The 26,122-nt window shown below is 52.8% G+C and overlaps 1 protein-coding gene across 23 annotated transcripts in view; it reads left to right on the top strand.

Annotated features, from left to right (window-relative positions):
* The window catches only part of MEGF11 (multiple EGF like domains 11), a 336,966-nt gene that overhangs the window by 91,838 nt on the left and 219,006 nt on the right, over positions 1-26,122 (top strand). For 19 of the 23 annotated variants that reach the window (XR_013967194.1, XR_013967195.1, XR_013967196.1 and 16 more), the window contains exons 1-2: positions 21,200-21,315; positions 24,369-24,474. Coding sequence is in view for 20 of the 23 variants with exons in the window: in XM_080809561.1 (XP_080665687.1) it covers positions 21,267-21,315; positions 24,369-24,474 (155 nt within the window). In the remaining 3 variants the exon portion in view is untranslated. Of the gene's footprint in view, positions 1-20,956; positions 21,316-24,368; positions 24,475-26,122 lie in introns of those variants that run through there. The other 4 variants (XM_080809553.1, XM_080809558.1, XM_080809552.1 and 1 more) reach the window with 3 other exon arrangements.

The raw sequence follows: 26,122 nt of genomic DNA, 5'->3' as shown, positions 1-26,122 counted from the left end.
AACACAGGATGTCCAGGAAGAAGCACAGTCAGGCCCCCGCTGGACCGAGGAGCAAGGGCTCTGGGAGGACGAGCCGTGCCCCATTCTCAGAGCCTTCCTGGCAGGGGCCCCTCGGGTGGCAGGCTCCTGGGCAGCCAAGCACAGAATAATTTCTATTTTCTCCGCCTTGGAACGTGGTGCCGGGAGGTGATTTACACAGTGAAGAAAAGTCCGGAATCAGGTGGAGGTGGGGAGGCAAACAAGAGGAGGTCCGGGCTCCAGTGCTAGGTCCTGCAGCAGGCCGTCCCTGCTTTCTGTGTCTTTATTTTGTCTCCGAAAAACAGGAGCCCTCTCTCATGCCCTTTCTACCCCCATGAGAGCACTAAAGATGCATTGAAGGGAAGGGTGTGACTTGAAACCAAAGTGGCTTTTATTGAACAAATGGGGGCTGTGCGACATAGGAGCGTACGCACCAGTCACTACCTCACCACCCCTGGCCATAGGCCCATGTTTCCGGGGGGTCCGGCGGTGGGCTGGGAGCTAGATGAGCTGATGGGAAAGGTGATACTGTGGAGCTGGACCTCCCGGAGCGAAGACCCAGGCAGGGCAGGGGCTGCCGAGGCTGGGCCTTGGAAGCTGGAGCAGGCAGGTGGGAAGGTGAGGGGGTTCCTGCAGCAGTACCTGCACTCCCCTCGCCTCCACCCTGCATAGGTCATGGTGGGATGGGAGCCAGGCACTGAAGAGCATCTGGGCAGCAATGGGGTGGGGAGGGAGCCCCACCTCTTGTCCTACTGTCCCAGAGCCGGCTCTCCTTCCTACTGTGACTGGAGCTCAGAGCTGTTCCCCCTGGCCCCCGGGGAGAAGGGGGAGAGGGGCTGGGGCTCCTTGAGTTGGCATGATTCTCCCATAGCCGCTAGGAACTGTTCTCTGCTAGAAACGGGGGGGGGGGGGTCCACCAGACCTAATGACCCATTCTCTCTGTGAGAGGCATTGGCTGTAGGAAGTAAGGAACTCCTGAGGGAGAGGGGGTGGGAAACTCAGGGCTCCTCAGAAGACCAGGAAATCGAGATTTCTCCCATTGTTTCAGAACCCAGGGATGTCAGCCTGGAAGGAAAGTGACGATCTGGGGGTGGTGAGCTCTCTGGACATATTAAGAAACCCAGACCCAGGGAGCGGGGAGTGCTCGGCCCATGACTGATGGCCCAGCAGGACCTGAAGCCAGGGTCCTTATGGCTGGTCCAGGGCTGTCTGCCCGGGCGTCCTGCCTTCCCTTGAGTAGAGCTCAGTCTGGATAGTGAGATCCTGGTTCTCCGAGGGGACTCGGTTTCAGTGCAGAGAGAAAGCAGTGATGGTTGTGCATGCTGGGGAGGAGGGAGGTGCTGGTTCCTCCCTTCTGTCCTCCCTTCTGAATGTGGAGGCGTCTGAGGGGCAGGAGACATTTCTCTGGGGACTTTGGTCAGAGTTCTGTGGCTTCCCAGCATGCAGCATATGTTTTGGGCAGTATCTCTGCTGATTGGGACATTTCATTCCCATGCACGGAATTCCAAGTAAGTCAAAGGTGTGAGGCTGGACACTCCTGAAATATTGCATTTTAAGGCAAAAACAGTACCTCCCCAACCTCCAAGACATTCCTTCCTTGTCCCTTGAATCTTTCCTAACTTCCACAAAAATCAAGCAGGGTAATGGTGGTGGAAAGCCCATGGGACTGATCATTTGAGCCCTGAGTTTTCATCCTACCTGCATCGCTGGCAAGGGCCCCTTTTGAACAAAGAGTGCCTAGATTAGGATTCAGAGTGTTCTTGCCCCCATACCCCAAGATTCTAGCAGATTTACAGGGGAGCCTCATCACCCACTGGTCCAACTTGTGTTCAGCTAACAAGTCGTAATAGCGTGCCTACTATGTGTGAATCCCTGTCTTCATAAGGGATAGTATCTGCCCACCCATGGGCAAGGAGGGTGGGCTTCCTGAGGTTCCTAAGTCACCAAACTGGGGGAAAAAGCCCCCCCCCCCGGCTCTGCAACTCCTCAAAGAATATTAATTATTCTCTAAGGAAGTCTTCATTCTGAGTCGTTCCCTTTCTCCGGTAATTAACATTACATGTCATTAACAGTCAGAGAACATTGTATGATCAAAGACAGCATAATTCGTAGCAAGATTCTGAGGAATAGCACAATATTTGTTAATTATGTTATTGATTCTTATGGTCTGGAATGCCCTAATTATTCCTGATCCCAGCTGGACCCCACTGTGCCCGCCGGGCTGGCTTTGAACCGCTGTCCTCCCCTGGGTGGCCTGGCCCCCTGCTCTGGGGCTAGGGAGACCACAGCTTTCAAAGGGATCAGAGAAGCTCCATGTCCCCAGAGCCACATGAAAAGGGGAGCTGGTTGGGACATGGGGGCTGCTTCTCCCAGGCTCCCACTGCAGCTCCGACTGAGTCAACGAGTGAAATGTAACATCTCGCTTTAATTAGCCAGATGCTGTTAATTGACTTCTTGGGGGCTCCAGCAGGCCCTGCTTCAGGGAAGCAGAGGGGTGGGTGTTCTTCTAGGCCCAAGGCCACTTACTGCTTTTGAAGAATGTGCAGCCCTTGGTGAGGCTCTGGAGGCCCAGTGGGCACGGGGAGGCCCCTGAGGGCCCGACTTCAGCAGGTGTGTCTTGGGTGAACCTTTCCTGCTTGAAAGCTGTTAAGTGGGATGGTGGATTTCTATCAGTGGCATAATTACAAAATGATGCTTGTTTTTTAATCAGCTGTATTTATGAGGGGGCCAAGCTCTCTCCCTCTCGTTGCTGAATCCTGCAATTAACCTTTGTAATTGTGTGACAGTCGGCTTTCCACTCAGTGTTTTGTCTGAACCCTAGTGGGGGGCGCTCTGAGTGGTGCTCCTGGGAGGTGTGGTCTGTCCAGCGCACCAGGGGGCCTGGGGGTGGGGACGGGGGTGGGAAGTTAGACTTAGCCTGGAGAGACCCACGGTCACCGCCACTAATAACAGTGAAAAACAACTCCTCCCCAGGCTGGACTGACTCATTCAGGCCTCACAGAGACCTGTTGAAGTGGGTCCTGTTAATACCCCCACTTTACAGATGGGGGAACAGAGGATCAGAGAGATCAAGCGACCATCAAGCTCACCCAGCCAGGCAGAATCAGGAATCCAGCCTGTGTAGATGATGCCAGGGCCGGTTTTTCCAAAGTGGCTTCTGGAGTGTTTCTGGAGAGTTTCGTGAGCTTTTAGCACGTGGTTGTGGTTATTTGGAAAGGGAGATGAGGGGTGGGAAAGGGTCTGTGAGTGAGAGCTGAGGGCAGAGGGGAGCAGAGGGGCCCGAGAGAGCTACCGCATGGACGCTCCACTTCCTTCTGTCCTGCACATCTGCCTTTCCTCCTCATGAGTGGTCTTTCCCACATCCCAGGGGGCGGGTGGGGATGTGTGTGGAGATTGTGACCAGGGACCTGGGACCTGGCCCCAACCCTGCCCACTCCCCCTTCCACTCGCCAGTCCCACCCTTAGTAACAGCTGGGACAGCACGGATGTGGAGAGACCGCCAGGCTGCCGGGGGGTGAAATGGGTTTGGGGACACTGGCTGAAGGGCTGCCAGTCCCTGGGGTGGGCGCGGCGTCAGCTAGAGCAATCTGGGGATTTGCCCACAGAGGGACGCTGTGCCCCAGGCTCACGGTAGCAGCCCTACCCTGCCCCACTAGCACCATCCTGCCTGCCCAGTCCCAGCCCAGCTGATCCCTCTTCTCTGTGTCTCAGCCAGTGGGAAATTGCTTACTTTTCTTTTTACATTCTGGGGTTACTGCCAAGGGAGCACTGGTCAAAGGAAGGGGCAGATAAGCTGAGACCCAAAGGTCTCCACATAAATAATTTCATATAAATGCGATCACATCATATTTATTTTTTTACCTTGTTCTTCGATTTTTCTTTTTTTTAACTTGCCTCCCTCTTCCGTGTTACCCCACATCATGTGCTCACCCTTGCGCTCTCAGGGAATCCCTCCCCACAGCCCGTTCTGTATCCTTCCATGTCTTACAACTCTAACCATGTACAGACAGGTATGTGTGTGCGCATGCGGATGGTTTGCTTTAGAAAACAGGATGGGGGAGCCTGGGTGGCTCAGTGGGTTAAAGCCTCTGCCTTCAGCTCAGGTCATGATCCCCGGATCCTGGGATCGAGCCCCACGTCGGGCTCTCTGCTCAGCGGGGAGCCTGCTTCCTCCTCTCTCTCTCTGCCTGCCTTTCTGCCTACTTTTGATCTCTGTCAAATAAATAAATAGAATCTTTTCTGACTTCTTCCTTTCCCACTACCCTCTGACAATCCATCCAACTCAACCAGTGTTGCTCTCATTCATTCCTTTTAATGGCCGCCAAATATTCCATGGTGTGGATATCCATCCGTCATTTAAAATTTTTATTTCCCTATTAATGAGCATTCACGTCTACTTTTTTTTTCCCTCTTAATCAGAAAAGGATCTTTTGAAAGTACAACCCTGGCCAGGGTGCCTGGGCGGCTTAGTCAGTTCTGCCTTCAGCTGAGGTTGTAATCCCAGGGTCCTGGCATTGAGCCCCATGTCAGGCTTCCTGCTCAGCGGGGAGCCTGCTTCTTTCTCGCTGTCTGCCTGCTGCTCGCCCTTCTTGTGCTCTCTCTCTTTCTGTCAGATAAATAAATAAAATCTTTAAAGGAAGGAAGGAAGGAAGAAAAAAAATACAATGTTGGCCAGATAGATCCCTTACTTAAGACCTTGCAATGGTTGCCCATTTATCTTGGGATAAACTCAAAGGCCAGTCATGTTCTGGGGCCTGACCCTTCACCAGCTCAGCCTGCACCCCGACTGCCTCAAACTCTCCTCCAGCCAGAAGAGCCGGTTTTACTTCCTCTTTCTCACTCCTGCCCTACCTGGCTAACTCAGCCTCTTTCAAGTCTCCACCTTTGTGCCCCTTCCCAGATCTCTTGACAGTGCCCTTGGAGTTGGTCTTCTCACAGGTACTGGAACTTCCAGTTACAAATGGTTCTTTCTTTCCTGTTAGCATCTGACTTGACATGTTCTGGATCCAGGTCCTTGCCTAATGTCTGACACGTTCTACATGCTTCTGTGTTGCGCAAACGATTGATGAAGGGTGAGGCTTTGCTCCTTGGGAGGAGGCTGGCAAGAACCCTGGGCTGGGTCTTCATGTAAGGTGCCAGTTGGAGAGGGGCCATAAGTCAGAATTTTGGAACAGGGACTGGGGAAGGAGCCAGATTGTTAAGGCCTAGGCTATGGGAAGTGGGGGATTGGGGAAGTCAGTGTTAGACTGGGACTTTGGAATAGGTGAGATGACTGAGGTTCACCGTTGAGTCTCATTGGCAGCTGAAGAGGCTTAGGGGACAATCCCGGGACACTGCAGCTCTAACACAGACACCATCCATCCTGAATCCCATGTCAGGAAGGGCATCCCCAATATGCCTGCCTTGGCAAGAATGGTTTCACGAGTGGGACTTTCTGTGAGTTTTCAGGTGGGAGCAGTATGGGAACCCAGAGGAAGTAGTTAGACAAAACAAAGGCAGAGGAAGTGGGCAAGGAGAGGGCAAGGGGGTGTGAGAAGGAGACTTGATATTCCTTGAGAAGGTGCTGATCTTTGTGAAAAAACAGGAGCAGGGCAGAGAACCCCATCTGGTTCCTCTGTGCTCACTGTCTTCCAGCTACTTAAAGCATGCTCCGTGGAGCGATGGCAGCCTCCGCACTGTCGGGTCTCAGAGACATGAGTACAGAAATTGAAAGGAAGCAGTTTGATAGCAACTTGACATTGATACAGTCAGTGGACATCTCCCATTGGATAGGGTAGAGACCCTAGTGGCAGGGGGCACTTGGCACGCACCAAATGGGGCCACGTACTGTACGACCACTTACCAGCCACGTCTTACTGGAAATGAACTCCCATTCAAATGGTGAATGTTGGCTTGTCGTTATCTCTCCCAAGGGCAGAACAGGACATGCGTCTTCTCAAAAGCCAGAAGGAAGAACTTCAGTTAGATATTGGTAGGAATTAAAGGCTATAATTTGCTGTCACTTTCGTCTGAAGAAATGGAGCCTCTACCTCTGAGGACTGTCCCTTGCTGCCTGAGGAAGGGAGGCCATCCAGGATATCTAGAACAACCTTCCTATTGGAGGCCAATAATGATAATTCCCCACACCTGTGTCATTCATTTTACCTTCCAAAGCACTTTCACGAGTGTCATCTTTTTGATCTTTGTAACCACTCCACAGATGATCAAAGCAGGCATCAGCATCCTCACTTTGCGGACTGGATAGTTAAGATCAGAGAGGTCAAGTCAATTTCCCAAAGTTGCCCAGCAAATTAGAAACAAAAAAGGATAAGAGACAACACCCAGGCTTTTTTTTTTTTTTTTTTTTTTTTTTTTGGTTTTTATTGTTGGTGGTGTTGTTTATGTTTTAAATCAGTGGCAATAAGAGGGGTATGGGGGAACCGAAGGAGGCAGCAGTGTGAACAGTAGCTATCCTTTACTGTGTGCCCAATGGTGACAGTAGCTGTATTTGTTGAGTTCTTACAGTGTATCAGATACTGTGTATAATTACCTCATTTAATTTTCACAATGGATACAATTACCATCTCCATTTGCAGATGAGGAAACAGAGCCTCTGTGAGATTAAGTCATTTGTCCAAAGTCACTCAGCTAGTAATTAACAGAGCTGGTTCTTGATTCACACCAGCTGACTCCAGAGCGTGTTTTCTACACTGCTACACGGTACGCCAGCCAACCGATGCACGATCCTCCCAGGGACCCAGCGCGGGACATGTGCTCTTTGCCAGTCTCCTAGATAGACACTGAGGCTTGGTCACATTAGGGACTTGTCCCAGAGCCACACACCTAGTGGACTTTGACGCGTCCCCCTAGGCTGGGGTTCAAGGTGGGCGTTGATGATTCCCAAGCTTTCTTCTTCTGGCACGTTCTGCAGCCTCTCTCAGCCACGAGGTCTGCCCTGGCCAGGGCGCACAGGTGGGCAGGCTGTGTGGATGGGTCAGCCCACGCATTGGACTCAGTTTGCACCTTCCCTTTCTCTCTCTTCCTGTAGAGAGGACTGGAAAGTCAAATGCATTCAGCACCTGGCAACGGCTAATTATTAACACCCGAGCCGCTGGCAGCAACTCGTTATGTCGCGTCACACAGAAGATTTATGGCCACTTTGAAAGAGGCTTTGAAATGAGACAAAACTCAATATTGAATTTTTTTCATCTCTTTTTCCCTTTGGGGTTTCAGGGCAATGATATCAGCTTCCTCCCCATTAGCATATTTCTAACGAGCTCTTATTAAGGTGAATTTCATTCCAGCTTTCAGAGTTTTCATTAGAGGAGGGGGTGGGACGGAGGGCAAGACACGGGCAAACGCAGGGACCTCGGGGCGCAGGGACCTCTGGGCTCAGGGACAGGAGGGGCCCTTGCTTGGCTCTAACCTCCTCCAGTGAGCACTGCTCTCCCATTCATGCAAGAGGGTTTCCGCTGCTTTTCACTGGGATTGGGCAAAGGGGCCTGGGGAGTTATGCAGTAGGGCTCACCCTACGGGAGGGCCTGGGTTGGCTCAGCCGCTGCCCAGTGACAGGTAGGCCACACTCTTCTTTGAGCCCGTACAGTGGGGACTATAGCACCTGCCATGTGGCTGTGCTCTGTGGGGAGAAACGGTGTCTGCTATGTTTGCTGCTGTAGCCTTAGTGCCTGGCACACTGGGGTGCCCCATAAAGAGTGGTGGAGTAGATGGGATGTGGAGGGAGGGATGGCAGTGTTGTCCCACAAATGGGATCGGCCGCAGGTTCTAGGGCACACACATGCCCATGGGAATGCCGGGTAAGGTTTTCTCATTGACCATCTGTGACTGGGCTTGCATGGGGTGGATTGGTGCCCAGGGCCCTCGTACCAGCCCTATGGTGGGTGGGGGAGCTACAAGGCCCTCTGTCCTGTGTCCGTTGCCATACAGATGTGCTATGGGAGGGGTTGACAGGCATTCCTGGTACAGCGGCTTTGCTCTTTCCATTCACCTGGCCTGGCTAGCTTCTCGAAGGTGTCGGACAGCCGCACTAACAGCTTAGTAGTCCCCTGCTTCTGACCCCCATAGACACTTTGATAGGGTGGGGGTGCCCTGGGAGTCCAGGCAGACGCAGAGTACCAGCGGGGAGGAGGTACCCAGGCCATGGAGAAAGAGACAGAGAAAGGACATCGTCACCCACCTGGTGGGCTTTCCTCTTGATGAGACCACAGCCCCTGCCTGCTCCCAGGGGGTCCTAGTGGGTCATTCTCAACCCTGGCAGCTCAGTAGAACCATCTGAGAATCTTAAAAAAAAAAAAAAATACTGATGTCCAAGTTCTAGCCACATACATTTGGTTCTCATTGGCTTGGAGTGAGGTCCCAAGCATGGATTTTAGAATGTTCCTACATGATTCTAACGCGCAGCTAGGGTGGGTACCACTGCTTAGTGTGTGTATGTGTTGGAAGAGGGGAGCTAGATGTCCTTCCCAGAGGGGACCCTCCACCACTTGCCTCCCACCAGGGGAGCCTCAGCCCTTGCCCTGAGCTCTGTGATGGGGGCAGCCTGATTTCTGCCTCAAGGACAGAGGAGATGCCACAGGAAAGGGTGAGGTTGCCGCCTCTGGACAAGTGTCAGCCTGCTGTCTCTATGCCATCTGGTCCCCACTCTGCTACTGAAACCTTGGGCCCCTCCTCACCCCCTACCCCGAGTCCCATCTCAGGGCCCTCATTTCCAGTAGGTCCTTCTAGGAGCAAATGAGAACATAGCTGAGAATGTGCTTTGTAAGAAACCCACAAGAAAGTAAGGATATTTAAGACCGGGAGATTCTGCAGAAGCTGTTTGTCAGTCCTGGGGCGAGAGGGCTGGTGGAAATAGTTTCTGAGGGCCCCCGGGAAGGCAGGGTAGAGAGGAAAGCTTTCCCGCAGCCTCCCACTCTGCCTCTCTAGTTAGTTGCCTCCTCTGTGCCCCTGTTTGGAGGAGGAAAAGAAACACCCGCCGGGAAGGCAGGTGGAGGTGGCAGGGAGAGACGCCAGCCAGCCACTGGCAGTCCTCTCTGTACCCAAGAAGAGGAAGACCCCTCGGGAACAGGGTTAGAACGGGCTAGAAAGTCAGCAGACACTGGGGTTCGTTGTGGGGCTGGCAAATTCAGGGTACCCAGCATCCAGCGTTCCCCTGTTCCCCTGCCTGTTCCCCTGCCCCTAGGCTACCTGGGCCTTGGGCCCCCACCCCCACCACAAGGGGCTCTGCTCAAGGGTCTCCCTTCCCTTTCCTGTGGCATGGTGGAGTGGGAGGGGAGCTGGACATGGGGTCAGCTCTGCCATCTGTTCTGTGACCTTGGGCAAGTCTCTTTTCTTTTGGCCTCACTTCTCTCACGCAGAAAGAGGCCTGTTCGTTGATTTGTTGATTCAGTCACTGGCCAGTTATCAAACATTTATTGATACTGGCGCTGGGCCAGTGGATGAGGTCACCAGGAGGGAACCCCTCTTCCCTCTCACCTCTTCTTGCTACAGGGAATCACTGTGGAACCTTTTCGAGCTGTAAGCGACCTTAGTGAGAGTCCAGGTTCAGCTCTAAAACAACAGAACTGTTGCTCAGCCTCCTTTTATAAATGGGGAAACGGAGGTCCAGAGAAGCCTTTAAGAGTCTTCCCACGGTCCCATAGCTGGTAGGTAGTGCTAGAAAGCTCAAAGTCAGGGCCGTAAGCCCATGTCCTCTCCTCAGGTGAGCCCACCCACTTGAGAAGTGATTCTAGCTTCTCCCTCTCAGGAGACAGCCCAAGAGGGGTCTGGTGGCTCATTCAGGGTCACACAGACCTACCAGACCTGCTGAGAGGCCTGGTTTCTGGGTTTCTTTGTCCCTGGCCTGTTGATCCCGGCCCTCGGCTGGGTGCGTGGCTCAGGCCACGTTCAGAGCCCACAGGCACCCCGTCAGCAGATTCCGTACCCCCCCCCAACATCCCCCCCAGCCGGTGTGCCAGGTGGGCGGCCGTCCTGGCTCCCGCGTTCACGTGCCGCGACACATACAGGCCCAGCTCTCCCATTAGGCCTTCATGATCGCTCTGCAGTGGGTGGAGCTGGGTTGAAATAAATGTCGTCTCTGCCTTTTCCCCTCGGGGTGATTTGAGCCTCATCTTCACTCTATGGAGTGATCCAGAGGCTGACACGCGCCTGTTCTGTCTACATACGCCCTTCTCGATGTTCCCACGGCTACTGCTAGGCCAGGTGTTTCCTGACGGGCATGCCGAGGTTGCTGCTGAATCCCATGCAGGCTTGGCCCCTTCCCAGTCCCCTCGGGAAGCATCCCAGCCCCGGGGCGCGGGGTGGGGTGTTAACAAGGGCTCACAGTGTCCTCACCTTTCAAGGTTATTAGAAGATTTTTCCAGGCGGAGCTCTGCATGGGGTGGGTCCTGCTTTCATTTGTGGGGCACAAACCACTTCTCTGCCTGGCCTGGGCAGTGGCCTGTTCGGTAACAGAATAAACCCTCATCCTCGGAGGGCTGGGGAGACGCAGGGGAGTCCTATGCACAGCTGGGGATCCCATTCAGATCTCTTGCCAGTTACTGCCGCCACCCGCACCCGAACTAGCCCGAAGGGAAGAGTGGGAGTGGGTGGGGCTCATCCCATGCAAGGCCCATCCCCAACCTCTTTCTTGAGTCCTCAAGGCACAGCTGAGGCAAGATTGGCACATTTAAAGAAGGTAGTTGGGCTAAGGGATGACACAAGAGAAGACACTTGGAGGATATATTGTAAAGTAAGATAATCTGGTCCAGGGTCTCTGGCTTCCTCATCTGTACCCCTGGTTGTGCTCAGGAACATCCCCCTGCCCGGTTCCTACAGAGGAGGTCCGCAGCCCCCCCCACCCATCTCTTGATGTCGGAGTCTTAGGAAACTTAGAGACCATCTAGCACTTTCTCAGCCGCATTCCAGAGAGAATTCAGCCCTAATGCCCCATGACATCCACTGTGTCTACTGGATCAACTTTTGTCCTGTGCATCTAGAATGATATGTATTATGTACCATCCTTGGAAAAGTTGAGGAAATAGTCCCGGAAATCATTTTCTGGGTTCTGTGGTTCAGGTGAGGAACTCCAGCTAATAAAGACTTCCTCTTAGCTAATGAAGCACCGAGGAGGCAGGAGGTCACTCAGGGAGCACAGGCCTGTCCTTCTGTCGTCATACTGTCCTCTCCTCCCTTCCTCTGCCCAAATATAGTGAGTGTGGAGGAGGCTCTGGTCCAGAGATGGCCCATCCCTCCCTCAGCACACCGCACGTGGCATGCACACACACACACACACGCACACACACACACAGGCTCTGAGCCTGAAGAGCAAAGCCATACTTAGAAGCATGGTGACGGGCGAGCGGGTAGTCCTGAATTCAGATCTAGTTCATTCACCTCCAAACTGTGAGTCTGTGCAAACAGAGATCCCAACAGCAGCTCCCCCGAGCCCCTGCAAGGATGGAGTGAGATTGGCCCGGCGCCCAGCCCAGGGTCCCATGCGGGTGTGGGGCAGGCTCTCGGGAACTGTCCGTCTGCCGCTCTGGTTGGTCCTCAGCGGCTCCCCGGTTCACTGTTTGACTCCATCTCTATCCAACTTCTCATTCAACAGGGCACGTTACCAGAGTGTTGTTAGTAAGTGCTCTCAAGGCACCGGAAGTGGTCTTCGTGGGCAGCGCTCACTTGGGCTCATGTTCTCAGTCCCAGGCCCACAGACCCAGCTCCCACCCAGCCCGCTCGCTTCTCTTTTCTCCCTCTTTTGGCATAGCCACACATGCGTCCTAGTTGGAGGCCTACCGTGGTTATCAGGCTTCTGGCCCGCCCCCCGTTCTTCCTACCCCACTGAGTCCCTGCCATGGCAGATTTTGAGACTTGTGGGTACACGAGATGTCTGTAGCTTTGGTACAAGCTTCCTGTTTTCTGCATATTGGCGATTCAGCCTACGGGAGGTCAGCTCCTCGCAGGCCGGGCCAGCCTGGGGAGAGGGCAGGGAGCGACCTGGAGAATCTGGAGCCAGAGGGGAACCTCCCCCCGACCTCCACTTTGCCTGGAGGAGGGGATTGTCCAGATTTCTGAATTTTCTGATGAGTTGGAAGGGAGGCCGAGAAGACCTTTCTAGGGTTCCCATGCCTGCCACCCAGATCCTTTTGCAACATGGCCTTTTCCCTTCTGGTCTTGGTGAGTGGATTATATCGAGTGGGAACACATCTCTTCGGATGTATTGGGATTTTGTGTGATTTCAGGGTCATCGTTCCTAAAGGTGTTGTTCTTGTCAGGAGTAGGTCAGAAGTGAGGGAAACGAAGCCCGTAAGTTACCAGGGCAGAAGCTAGCCCTGGCAGTGGTTTCTCAGGAGGGCCCCGAATGGGGTCAGCCCCACTCCTCCGTGGGGCACAAACCACGACTCTAGGGTGGACACACACGGAGGAGAACCAAGCCTGACAGGCGCCACAGGCCACGACCAGCTGTCCAGTGGCTTCTGGTTAACTGAAGGTTCTGCTTCATTGGGGTTCGGCTGCATTTTCTCTCCGACCCTGCTGCTCAGGATTGCCTGTGCCCAGCTAGGCCTAACTCTGTGACACAGCCCAGATCCTCCTCCCTCCTCACGGCCGTGCCTCTCTCACATCCCAGTGTCTCAGGTGGCATGGTCCCACGGAGCCCTCAGAAGGAACTTCTCTGACACGCTAAGCTTTTTAATTTCGCACACACGGTGTGTAGATGCCCCCAGACTAAGCAGAATTGATTTATAATTCTCTTAATGGAAGCACAGGCTTTAGTTGCTCTAGAAATAGATCGTTACCTCTCCACCTTTTCTAATTTCTCCCTCCCATTTTTTTCCCCCCACACCCATGGGGTCTAAAAATATGACGTTTCATCGCAGCCTTCTATCGTAAGCCACTAAACGCCAGACAGTTCTCTTTAGACCTTAAATTTATAGCATGTTTGTTCAGTTTCGCTTCATTAATTAATGTTCTTCCCAGGCCTCCATGCCAGAGTCTTTGTGTAATGCTCTCTTACAGTAAGCAGGTGCTTTTATCCTTAATGAACAATTTCCTGGAAAATACTGAAATAAACAACGAATAATCAGGCCAGGAACACAATGAATCTGAGAGTTGTGTGCCATTCTGCAGATTAAACCTAGAAGATGACAGATGGGTTTTTTGTTTTTTTGTTTTTTGGGTTTTTTTGTTTTTTGTTTTTTGTTTCTTGTGTCTGCCGCAGTGCTGTCTCAGTGGTTCCTTCCTTGGGGAGCGAGTGCAAGGGGGGTTACAGTTCTGGAAGGCGAATGAGCCCCTTGTTCCTCCAGGAAACCCAGGTTGAGAGGAACTGTGTTTTATCACCGAAGCCTGCGGCTGCGGAGATGATCGTCAGATCTGGAATCTGGAAGCACAGCCAGACTGGCCTCCTGTTCCAGACTTGGAACCCTCTCTAGCTTAGGCTGTGGGTCAGCAGGGCCTGGGCTGGGCCAAACTGCCACCTCATTGAGATTCATCTTGTCCTTATCTCTCCTTTCTGGCAAATCTGCTCCACTGTAAGGAGGTAGTTCTTGGGCCCTGGACCCTAATAAACTCATTCTCTCTCTGTGCACCAAACCCCCCCTCACCGGGCCCCAGGACTATTTGTGCTGCCCCTCCCCCCGCCACACACACCCCAGCAGGAGGGCAGGGACCAGACTTTCCCCCAGCATTTTACTGTTGACAGGACTTCTTGTAACCCTTATCTCTTTGGCTTCTCATGACGCTGTGAGTAGGTTTTCTTACTGTTCCCACTTTACAGAGGGGGAAGCTGGGACTCCCAGAGGTCAAGTGATCTACCCAAGGTCGCCCAATGGGTAAGAGATGGAGGTGGGATTCGGACCCGGGAGGTGATCAGGATTCCAGGGCTCGGGGTTCTTGTTATCTTTGGTGGAGCAAAGCCTGTGTGGGTAGAGAGGACTGAGCAAGCCCTGGAGGGAGGTGAAGTGCCCCAGGCCGACCTGTCCAGGCTGTGAGCCAGAATTCATCAGTGTCATGAACAAAAGACTGCAATAAATTTCTTTAAAAATCTGAATACCTGATTCATTTATTATACTGAATAGAGCTGACAGAATCGTACATTATCCATCCATTTTTCTGTGTCGTGAGATCATTTTGGGTCTTTGAAATGGCATAATGTTTTTAATCACGGCATGGATACAATCACAGCATGGACCCATGCCATACAATTGTAATGGCAATTTTGCCCCAGCCTGATGGCGCCCAGGGCTGCCTGGGGAGCCCCGTAAAGTGGCCCGTGTCCCGAGGGGTAGCAGGTTCAGAGCTTGATGAATCCCTGTTCTCTGGGAAAAGGCACCCCAAGGAGCAGTGGGGGAGAATCCGGACCTGGAGGAAAGGTGGGCTGTGGGGGCACTGCCCAAAGGACGCTGCCCTTTTACTTTCCAATACGAAGATGGCTTTACTGTGGTGTTTCACATTTTAAAATGGAGACCGGCTCATCATAGAAAGTGTGAACATACAGGAAAGTATAGAGAAGAAAGCAAGTCACCTACAGTGTCATCACCCGGATATTTAAAATGTTAACATTTTAAACATCCTTCCGGACATCTTTCCGTCTTGCTCACTCTCAGCACACACACGCACCACATACACGCGCGCACTGCATTTTATAGAAATGCGATCCTAATACGCATGCTGTTTTGTAACGCGTGTTTGTCATGGTTTAATACATCAGGGTTATCTTTCCATGTTGCAGAACCCATGTACATTATCTTAAAATATCTTTGCCTTTCTGATTATAGTGGTAATAAAGTTTATTGTAGGAAACACTCATATAACAATAAAAATACTGACTTAGAAGCACAAGTCCTGTGATACAGCTTCCTTCCCCTCCAGCACCCGTGAAAGATGATCACTATTAATGCTCTAGAGGATGGGCTTCCCTGTTTTCCCCGCACATCAATATTTTAATGTTTGTGTAATATTTTGTTATGTAGACATGGTGGAATTTATTTAGCAAGGACCCTGCTGATTTAGGCATTTAGGTTGTTTCAGCGCTACAACAAACATCTCTTTATTAAGAGATGATGCAACAGACATTCTTGAACCTATCCTTGACTCCGGCCAATTTCTAAAAAAAACATTGCAGAAGTAGAGTTCTGGTTGTTATGCATTGCCAAGTTGTTTTCAGAATACATGGATGCATGTTTCCACTACAAGTGCACAAGCACAGGCATCTTCAGGCTTTGGGACAGTTGGGTTGGGACATCTGGCTTCAGAATCTTCTGGCCTAGATACATGTGGAAGGTTCCAGAAGGACCCCGGAGAGGCACCCTAGTCTGATGCCCATGTCTGCAGGCTGACAGCCGGGCCCTCCTTTTAGCACCTGCCCAGGGAGAGGTGGCCCCCGGGATGTGAGGGGTCAGAGTCAGGGAATAGAGCACGAGATAAGAAGTCAGTCTTTATTTAAAAGGGTGCTGAGGAATGGACAGGGAGAGGGTCAGAACTACGGGTCATGACCATCACAGTGCTGCTGACCTCCGCATTCCCTGTACTGGACTACAGCTGAATCCTCCCAAGGGTCTGTTGCTCTCTCATCCTGCCCATGTCGTCAAAGAGGAAAAGGAGGCTCAGAGGAGTGAAATGAGTTCTCCAACCCCTCTGTGTGTTTCCTTTCTGTAGGGAGATGGGGTAGGCCCCAGGCTGGGAATGGGGTAAGAGAGAGGAATGCGAGGGGGGAGGGAAGGGCAGGGAAGGGAGACACATTGTAGGTGAACTTGTAGAGCTCGAAGGGTCCAGGAGATGATGTGGTCGGACCCCCGCCTTTGGGATAAGCATAGAGTGAAGCTCAGAGAGGGGAAGCAACATTTCCTGGGCCACACAGCAAGTTAGTGCCCTTACCAGGCAGAGGGGGTTGGACGGGGCCTATGGAAAGCGGAGTTGCTCCTGAACAGAGCTGGCATTCAGGAGGGAAGACCCCAGGAGGAGGGGTTGTGTCGAGTCCTGGGCAGCTGGGTTGTTCTCTCTTCAGAACAGGCAGTGCTAATCAGGAGTGGATTCAGAGGTAACAGGGATGGAGACGGGCCAGGTTCAACGTGGGAGGCGCCTGCAGGGATGTGAAGCATCGATTCCTGCAAAGGTCTCTGATATCCCATCACAATTGCCTGAGGCTCCCTGCCAGGGAACGGCCTCAGCCCTTTGAATTAAGCCACATCCTGGGTCCATGGCCCTCTCACGACCATTCCCACACACCCTCCAGCAGGTGTTTGAAGGTCTTGAGGCAGGAGCCTGCCTGAGTCATCTTTGTGCCCACGGTGACTGGCAAGTGTTCAATAAATATCTGCTGAGTGGACAAGACAAGAGGCCTGTCTTGACAATTGTACGGTGAAGACTGACCCAGTAGTTACCATACAGACCCACCCAAGCCTCAATTTTCCAGCAGAAGATTTTTCTATCTCTCTCTATGTATATATTTCATATATAAATATAAGTATAAAAATAGAGAAAAATATATAAATAAAATATATATTAAAAATAAAGATATACATTTATATTTATGTATTTAAGGAATATATACATATATATTTATTTTTTCCCTCCAGCTCCTCAGAAATTCCAGAAGTCAGGATTAGAGAGTTGGAAGGACCTTTGAGGTGGGGGAATATGGGTTGGGAGGAAATAAATATTTTATTGGGTACCTTCTATGTGCCAGATGCCAGGCTTGGCCAAGAGCTTTACCTGCTGACTCACGGACTATCCTAACAGCCCTGTGGAGCTGGTCGTGCACGGTGTGGTCCACGTGACACACTCAGCCCTAAGGCAGGTAGATGATTTTATCCAGATTGTGCCACCAGAAAGGTTGAGTCAGGATTCGAATGGTGTCGGTTGGGGTTCACTGTTCCTCTCACGTGGAGCCCCGCCACCCATGTGTCGTGTGATTTTGAACCAGTCACCTGAGGACAGTGTCCCCTCCTGTGGGACGAGGCGTTGGACAGTTGATGCTCTCGGGTCCCGGTGACAGTTCTGAAACCGCACGGCTTGTTGTCCAGGCTGTCATCCCTCCCCTCCGCCCCCGTGGGACCCTTGACCTTCCAGTGGTGGTGATTCTCCAGCACTTTGTCCCAGTGTTCCTTCCCATCCAGGCACTGGTGGTTGCATCTTAGAGTCTGAGAAATGTTTTTTTCAGAGTGGGCGGGAATGGGACTAATCTCCACGGGGGTGCGTGGCCCTCGGTGACTGACTTATCTTGGGGGTGTATGGACAGAGCCATGATTTCATGCTAGGGCGTGTGGAACTCCCACAGTTCTGAGAATCCCGCAGCCCTGGGTGGGGTTGGGAGAGGGAAGCGGAGCCAGACCTGGGGAGGCTGGATTGGGAGGGGCGGGCCGCCTCGGGGCTGGCCAGGCCAGCTGAGTGTGCCCTGATTTGCGGAGAAATGGAAAGTTGGAGATAATCGCTTTGTGAGAAATAGAATGGTCTAAGAACACAGATGAGTTTTCTCCTTCCATCTTTGGAGGGGCCGGAGGCTGCCTCCTGTTTGGGAATGGGAGGGCTGAGGGCCTGGAATGCGGAGGCTGCTCACTGTGGGTGAGGAGGGGGAGTGCTTTATTGGCCTGGCAGATTCTACACTCCCCTCCCCCGCCTCTCCGAGATGTGCGGTGATTTCTCTCCAAGGCTGGCAGATGCCAGGGCCACTTGTTCTGTAGGGCTTGAGGGAGCGGGGGACAGGACAGTCTTTGACCCTGATGAATGGGTGCTGCAGGCTTCCGTGGGGCCATTTTCAGGATTTGCAGCCCAAGGCTTCTGGGGCAAGGAGAAAGCAGAATTTATCAGGATGGCAGGGCCCAGACTCTGAAGAGGACGTTTACCATGTCTCTGGAGGTGCCTCCAAACCCCTGTGATTTATCCTCGTGGGCAGGCACCTGGCAGGGCCTCCACGGTGGCCCTGGGGATTTCTGCTGTGCTCCTGCTGTCAGGGAATCTCTCTTTCAGAGATTAAGAGCTGTGGATTTATTTTGAACTTTTTTTTTTCTTTTTTAAGTGCAGAGAGATTAGAAAGCCTTCGACATAAACCCGGCCCCTGGTGGGATTGCTGGAGGGCAGGAGGATTCATCAAGGCAGAGGGTGAAGCCTGTTAATTGCGGGGCTGATCGTGGCTCCACTTTTCATTGCACATTCATCAGATCCCAGCAAGGCCAGTAAACAGAGTGGGGCCCGGGGACTGGGAGCCAGTGCCAGATCAGTGGGTGGAAGACGGGAACGGTCTGCCAGGGATGATCACCTTGGCGTTTGCCCCTGTGAGTGCCAACTTGGCTTTTTTGGTTTTATTCAGAAAAAAAATAGAGAAGCGTGTGTGTTTGTGTGTATGTGTGTTCTATAAATAGAAGATAGAAATCTCTCTTTCTTTCTCCCCACATGCTGGGAGGGATGTGAGGCGTTTGCTTTATCAGTCCCCGTTTGGGGTTTTGCCTCTGCTGCTTCCCGAGCCTAAAAGCGCCTTTTCATGAGGTGCTCGGAACACAGCGACCCCCAGTTGCAGCTTGAACTATTGAGGAGGCTTCAATGCCCGCCTTGTTCTGGTCCCTGGAGCTGATGTACCCCGCCGCTGGCCGGGTGGCCCAGGCGGGAGTCTTTGAATCACTCTCAGGATGTCACCGTACTCAGTGTATCTGTTGCCAACAGATTGATGTCTCCGCGGGGCAATGTTAATGCAGCGCAGGATGCCCCCTGCCGTATGAGCTGCTGTTGGGACAGATCTGTGGTGGCCTCCGTCAGGCCTGACACCAGCCTGAGCCTGATAGCTGGGGACGGCTGAGAGGTCAAGGGAGGTGGTTGGCTGTAGAGTCAATAATCGGTTGACAAGGGATATTGAGCCCCCTCTTCGTGCAGGCAATGCTCTGGGTCCCGGGGACAGCAGTGAACATACCAGGCCCACATCTCTGCCCTGGTGGTGTGTGTTCTAGTAGAACCTCCCTTGGTTCTAGTACCAAGGGAGGGGAAACACTGTGTAGGTTTGAAGGTCCAGAGGGAAGAGCTGAGGCCACATCTAGATGGTTTCTACAGAAAAGGAGCAATTTCTAAAGCTAGTAGCAACTATTCAGCAAAGTAGGAGAGGTGTCCCCCTCCCACCCAGTGCCTGTGACAGGCATTACCAATCGATCCCAGCACACTTTTCTGCTCAACCCTGGTTTCTCAGCCAAGCCTTTAACAACCCATCAATGCCCAGTGTTGTATGAGTGAAACCTCCCAGGACCCACAAAATCGTGCCTGACCACTGTCATCTGGCTGCCAATGCAAGTTTGTTGGGAAGGAAGGGCTCCCTGGAAAAGACTGGGGTAGACAGAGAGCAGGTCCCAGGTGGGTGGCCTAGGCTCCTGTGTACAAGATTTTGGCACAATCAGGAGGACTAGGCAGGTGGTAGAAGTGAAGCAGGTGGGGGAAGACTTTCGCACAGATGGACTGTGAGGTTATAACAACCGACCCCAGGGCAGAGGCCATCTGTTTGTCTGTCTGCCCTCTGCCCCAGTTTTATGCATCTTGGCTGATGTGAGCATCTGGTGTCTGGTCAGGTGTGTGCTGCCACCAGAGGGTCGGGCCGGACTCTACAGGTGCTGGTCATGCCAGGGCCCTGGCAGAAGGCACGGGCTTTCAGAGGAGGCCGCCCTCTTTGAGGTCTGCCCAGCCTGCAGGGCCCAGCCTGGCGAGAACGAGGATCTAGCTGGGAGGAGGGATCCTTTGCTATGATGTCAGGGTCTCTTGAGTTATCCAGGAGCAGGTTCCCTGGGCACCACGTGCCAGGCACAGAAGGCCCTCAAGTGTTAGATAAACAAAGGAATACAAACTCTAAGAACGCAGATTGACAGGACCAGGGCTTCCTTCACACTTGACCTTGATGGAGGGGAGCAGAGCTTTCCAAACAGGTACCCTGAGGACCTCTGCTCCTAAAGTTAAGGTGCACTGGAGACAAACCATAAGAGACTCTTAACTCTAGGAAACAGACTGAGGGTTGCTGGAGGGGAGGGTGGGGGGGTTGGGGTATCTGGATGATGAACATTCAGGAGGGCACCAGACGGAATGAACACTGGGTGTTCTAGGCAGCTGATGAATCACCAAAATCTACCTCTGAAACTAATAATATACTATACGTTCATTAATTGATTTTAACTGAAAAAAAAAAAAAGATACACTGTACTATTTAAAATGAGGAAATAAGCACACGGCAATTCCTGGACTAATTCACTCGTGGAAATCTTTGGGAGATTTCTATCAATATCTCACGGGACTAGTAACCTACTGAACCCTGTTTCGGAAAATGCCTCCCAAAGTTGCCCACATGGCCACCACGGCCCTGCAGTGCAAACCCTCTGCCGCCTCCAACACCACGAGCACCTTCTTGCCCCCGGCGCGGCCTTACACTCTGCCTGCTCCTGAAAGGCCCTTTCTTTGCCTGCTCCGTTTCCATGGTCCGTCCACCTTAAGTCCCGTCCACTCCCAGGAGCCCCCCGGTGGGACTTCACCGCTTGCTGCTTGAGCTCCTCAAATAGATGGCCTCGGACCCGTGCTGTTTCTTTGTGTCCACAGCACAGCCCTGGGCCAGGCCGGTGGTGTTCCAGGAATGCTCAGTCAGTGGGTTCAGGTTGGGACAGGTGTGCAGACTGCCCATGCCTTGTGGGCAGGTGTGAGGCTCGCCTCCTAGCCACCTTCTCTTTCCTCTAGCCTCTGGCCGGGGTCATCACGGTGGAGCAGTTGTACCCCACCACCAGGAAGGAAATTTCTCCACCTCGGCAATTCTACTCCCTTAATATTCAGGGAGCACGGACCAGAGGGAAGGGAACCAATGGATCTATTTACATGTTCTCTTCTTCTGAAGTGAAACCAGGGGCATTTTCTTATTTAATTATTAATGCCCTAAATCAGATGGTGCCCAGTACGTTAACCTCTGTCACTCCGAATGGAGTCGGCCTAATAACCGCTGTGGCGGCATCGATTTTCCCTCAGTCATCTCGTGAGCATGTGTCTTTGGGACCCATCCTCTGAGAGAGAGCCCGGGAAAGCCTTATTTGCATTTACGGCGAGCGGCCCCCCCATGGGGGGGGTGGCTCTTCTCTGGCCCCTCTTCGCTTAGCTCAGTGAATTGTCTGAGACAAGTAGAAATACTTTTTCTAAAATCAGTTCCTGAAAGGAGCTGACTGGTTGGGCCTAGACGTGACCCCACCTTCCAGAAGGTTCTGTGACGTGGGCAAGATGAAGTAGGTGAGCTGGAAGAGCCTGTGGGGTGACATGGGAAGAGCCGTCAGCGCTGGGCCATGTGGCCCAGACCGGAAGGTATGAGTGGAGCGCACCCAGAACCAGCAGGTGCGCAGCCCAGCAGGGGCGGAGGGGCCAGGGGGCCCGAGCTGGACCTCTAGCTGATGGTCCTCAGACACGCAAAGTTGATGATGACAGGGCATTGAGGGCAAGGGGAGACATGTGAACAAGGAGCAGGAGAGACCGGTCTGGCCTGGGGAGGGAAGGGAAGGTGATAAGGTTGCATGTTTTAGATTGGGTTCCAAGAAAAAGTCTGAGGGCGGAGGGAATCCCAGGGGAGCCTTCCACCCTCAAGCTGCATGTCCTTCTTCCCCGCTCCCCTCCCATGCTTCCACAGGGGCTGCTTGGCCTCAGATGGGGAACTGTGGCTGCTGGTGGCAGGGTTAGTCCAGGCTTGGGTGTGAATGTCCCCCACTCTGTTGGCCTGAACACAGCCACACGGATGGAGGGGTGAGGCTGCCTCGCTGCCTGTGTCCTCGTGCTCCCCGTCCACCTCCCTTTCCCCCCTCTCCCTCTCTGCACCCAGCATCCAGGTGTGAGAGTCAGCCAAACTGTCCTGTCTACATCTGATGCAGAGAGAAGAGGTTTGCATGAAGATTTTAAAAGATCTCCCAATTCTAGCCAGGATCCCAGTTACCTCCCATCTCCCACCCCTCTCCTGTCACCGTGGATCAAAAGGGGGCCAGAGAAACACTCTCTTCTAATCCAGGCGGCTTCATCCTGTGATGTTCTAAGCTTCATAAGTTTGAAGATGTGGTCATGGGGTCCACCTGGGAGATTATAGGAGTGGGCAAGTTAATGAGACAGGGCCATGGAGAGAACCAGAAGGAGGCCTTCTCTCCCTCTGGCATTCTGATGTTGTGCCTTTCTGAGCACTGTGTCTCTTCCTTTAATCCCTTAATTAATTAATTAAAAATATTTTATTTATTTATTTGACAGAGAAAGAGAGAGAGGGAGCACACAAGGAGGGGGAGTGGCAGGCAGAGGGAGAGGGAGAAGCAGACTCCCTACCAAGCAGGGAGCCCGATATGGGGGGCTTGATCCCAGGACCCTGGGATCATGACCTGAGCCGAAGGCAGAGGCTTAACCCACTGAGCCATGCAGGCGCCCCATATTCCTTTATTTAATTTATTTGCTTGTGGGTCTGCACAGACCCCACCTTGGAGGTGATGCTTATTGTACACTTGACTCTCCCCGAAACTTTATGCCAAATCTGGGCAGGTTCTTTCTCACTGGGGCTGTGGCTCCTCCTCAAGGAGGGGAATGGACTGAGCCACCCTCAGCCCTAGTGGGAGCTTTACTGGGCTCCAGGCTGTGCCCCGCTTTCTGTGGAGCGGCCCCTTAGATCTCCGAGGACTTGTTTGGGGGGGTGAATAGGGGAGGAGATGAAGAGCCGTGACCTGTGTACTCCTGGACTTGGCGGATTGATGTGGAAACACCAGAATTCCTTTTCTCTTTCCGAACAGATTTTCAAAATACATGTAGCCAGATTATTTTCAGATCTCAAACAGAAAAACCTCATTAATCATTAATTTGGACCCCTACGGTTACACAGAATTTGTGACAATTTGTTTACCTTTGAAGGAGCTGCTAAGAAAGAGTTTAGTGAGGAAATTACTGGGGACGAGGAGGAGAGTATTTAACCTTTCACGAAGACAGGAGCTCTATTTAGCTTCCTTCTGGGTACAGATGGGGGTGTGTGTGACAAGCATGTCACTCCTGTCTGTCTCCGAGTGCAGTGAGTCCTTCCTCGTCGGCAAGCGTGGGGCCAATGGACTGGATCCTCAACCATTTCAAGCCTGGGGACCCCTTTCCAATGTCAAAATATTTTCTATGCCATCCCGGCCCCAGTTATTAGAAGTTGTATCTTTTAGTGTGGCAGATTGGGAAGAAATGCTACTCCGAATTCAGTAAAGCTTTTAAGCAAATCCTGATGGCATCTGTGGACACATGAAAAGTAGAGCTATCTTTCTGAGTCATGGTGTTCATTCATTCTATAGCTGATTTTTGACAACATACGGATTCTAGCTCTCCTGGGCTAGTTCTCCCCCCTACCCTTAGACCCCCCACCCTCTGCAGGTGGGAACCCTTGGACAGTTCTCTAAGTCTATAGGACCACGGAGCCCTGGAGTGCTAGGGCAGGAAGGAGCCTGGGGGTTATGCTTCCTCGAAGCCCCCCAGCAGGCCTTCATCCCTCCGTGGGAGTGATGTGTGCATCAAGCGGGGTGTCAGCAGTGGATATCCCATAGCAGCAGGAACAGCCAGGTCCGCTGGCCTTTTGGGTAGCCTGGAAGGGTTTTCCCAGCTCAGCTCCCCGCCTACCCCCCCCCCCGCCCCCGGCCATGCCAGACACCCTTCTTCCCTTTCTTTGTTGCAGGAAGGAGTCGGGATGGGGCTGGGAAAGTGGATGTGCAAAGCACATGAGAGCTGAGGGGGAAGGGGCCCAGGGGAAGACCCTGCATTTAAAGGTCAGGAGTGGGGTGCCTGGGTGGCTCAGTCATTAAGCGTCTGCCTTCGGCTCAGGTCATGATCTCAGGGTCCTGGGATCGGGCCCTACACGGGGCTCCCTGCTCCACGGGAAGCCTGCTTCTCCCTCTCCCACTCCCCCTGCTTATGTTCTCTCTCTCACTATGTCTCTGTCAAATAAATAAAATCTTTAAAAAAAAAAAAAAAAGGTCAGGAGTTATTGGTCCCAGCCTGGGCCTGGGGGCCTGGGGACTTACAGGGACTTACAGGGACTTACTTACCCCTGATCTTACAGCCAAACGTCACGCATGTGGGCATTTTTTTGGAGAGAAGTTCTTGAACTTGCGTGAAATTCTGAAAGCGGTCCACGAGCCAACAAACTTTCAGAAGCCCTGGCCTAGAATATCAACTTTTCCCTGACTCAGGCTTCCCACTCCCCGGTTACTCAGAACTGGTGAAGTGTAGTCAGAGCCCACAAGTGTGAAATATCAAACACTCATTACATGACGTTGGGGGCAAACTTAGTCTGTTTAGCAAGTCTGTTTTACCGCCTCATGTGAGAAGTCTCAGTGGTGAGCAGATGCTTGGGAAAACGGTCTGATTCATGATGCTGCTTCCTTTGTCCCCCCCCACAGGGCCCAGGATGGCACTCTCTGTGACAGAGTTCATTGTCTTCTCCCTCCTGCAAACTGCCCTGTCCCTGAACCCCGAGGACCCCAACGTGTGCAGCCACTGGGAGAGGTAAGATGTGGGTCTCAGATGGCTGGGCGTTCCCTGAGGCCCTCTCCCAGGGGCTTGGTACCGTTGGGACAAAAGCAGTCGGGAGGTACGAAGCTGCCCGCCGAAGGCCCACAGTCCAGCTGGGGAAACAGCGCAGGTGCTGGAACAGGACCAAGCAATGGCGATTCTGTCTACACTCAGGGCCGTGGGAGCTCTAGGTGGAGGAGCTTGACTTAAGTGATGCTGTCTGATAGTTCACAAGGAACTCTTGTCCCTCCCTTGTAAAATGGACATTTTACAGACAAGGAAGTAGAGGCACAGAGGGGCTCAGTGCCCGCCCACAGCCAGGCGGGGGGCAGTGAGGGACTGTGGTCCAGATGTGCTTTTCTCCAAAACGGGGACGTCTTGCCTGGTCCCCCCGGTTTGGCGTCAGTGCGGTGGCTCACCTGTGCGGGCAGCGGGCCATCAGCCCCATGGAGGACCGGTGAGGGGACTCTGTGGCTCCTGGCCAGGGTGGGTGGGAGGGTTACCGGGGGAAATGCAGCCCAGGGCCTCGGCAGAAGGGCTGGCTGCATTCAGGCTGCAGCACTAGTCTGTGGGGAATGGGCCAAGGCCCTGCAGACAGCCTGACTTTGAAGTCCAAGGTTAAAGTATTGATTTTGGTGAGCAGAGAGATAGTGACCAGAGACCCAATCAGGAAAAACCGAATTAAACCCTGGAATTGATTGGCTGTGCTGACCAGGACGACTCTGCCACTTAGATGTTAATAAATCAAATGAATAAAATTAAGATGAGGGCCCAGTGGGGGAGGCAGATGGGAGAGGACAGGCGAGTGGGGCTGTCTGTGCTCCATGCTTGCGAGGGGGAGTGTCCAGGCCCCAGGGCAGGGCAAGGCGAGGCACCCACCCCACCTGGGCAGCTTCAGGCCCTGCAGGGATGGGCTGCGGAAGCAGAGGGACTGTGCCCCCACTGGCATGATCACCAGGGACTGGGTGCCCTACAGGTGTCTCTCCAGAGTCGGGGCAGGAGCAGAAGGCAGTGCTGCACTGTGCCCCTTTTAGGTCAAGTGGGAGGAACATGAGATCTGTCATGAGAAGACGTTGGTTTGGTTCATTCCAGTCTGGATCTCGCCACCTGCTCGCTGTAATGATTTGGGGGAAGCGTCTGAATCACTTTGAGTTTGCTTCCACCTCTGTGGAGTGGGAAGAATAATTACCCTGGCCTTCCAGCCTCGCCGGAGGATCAGGGTGCCAGTGTCATGAAAGGGCTTTCAGGACTGTAAAGGTCAATTATGGTCTTTTCTTGTTGATACCTCTGGCTTTGCGGGAACAGCTCCTCACAAATTTAGTGCACATCAGGCTCACTGGAGGTGTGGATGACAAATAGTTTCCTGGGTCCCAAATCCTCTAATTTTCTAGACCTCCCCGACATCAGTGAATTTGGAATATGAAAATACTCTGAACGGAGCCTGCAGTGAGCTGGCTGTCTGCCGAGGTGATCCTTTAATGGGAGGACAGAGACTGACCCTATAACTAAAGTGAGGTCTGGGGGCCCCTGCGGCTTCTCCAGCCCCTAGAGAGGAGGCCTTGTGGGCAACACCCCATGAGACCGAGTGCCTTCTTGGCTTGCCCACCTGAGCTCCGCTGCCAATGACACATGGACAGATGTA

Source organism: Martes martes (assembly GCF_963455335.1).
Source record: "Martes martes genome assembly, chromosome: 7".
NCBI classification, from domain to species: domain Eukaryota; kingdom Metazoa; phylum Chordata; class Mammalia; order Carnivora; family Mustelidae; genus Martes; species Martes martes.
Note: the sequence above shows the minus strand (reverse complement) of the source record. Positions and strands in the feature narration are given on the sequence as shown.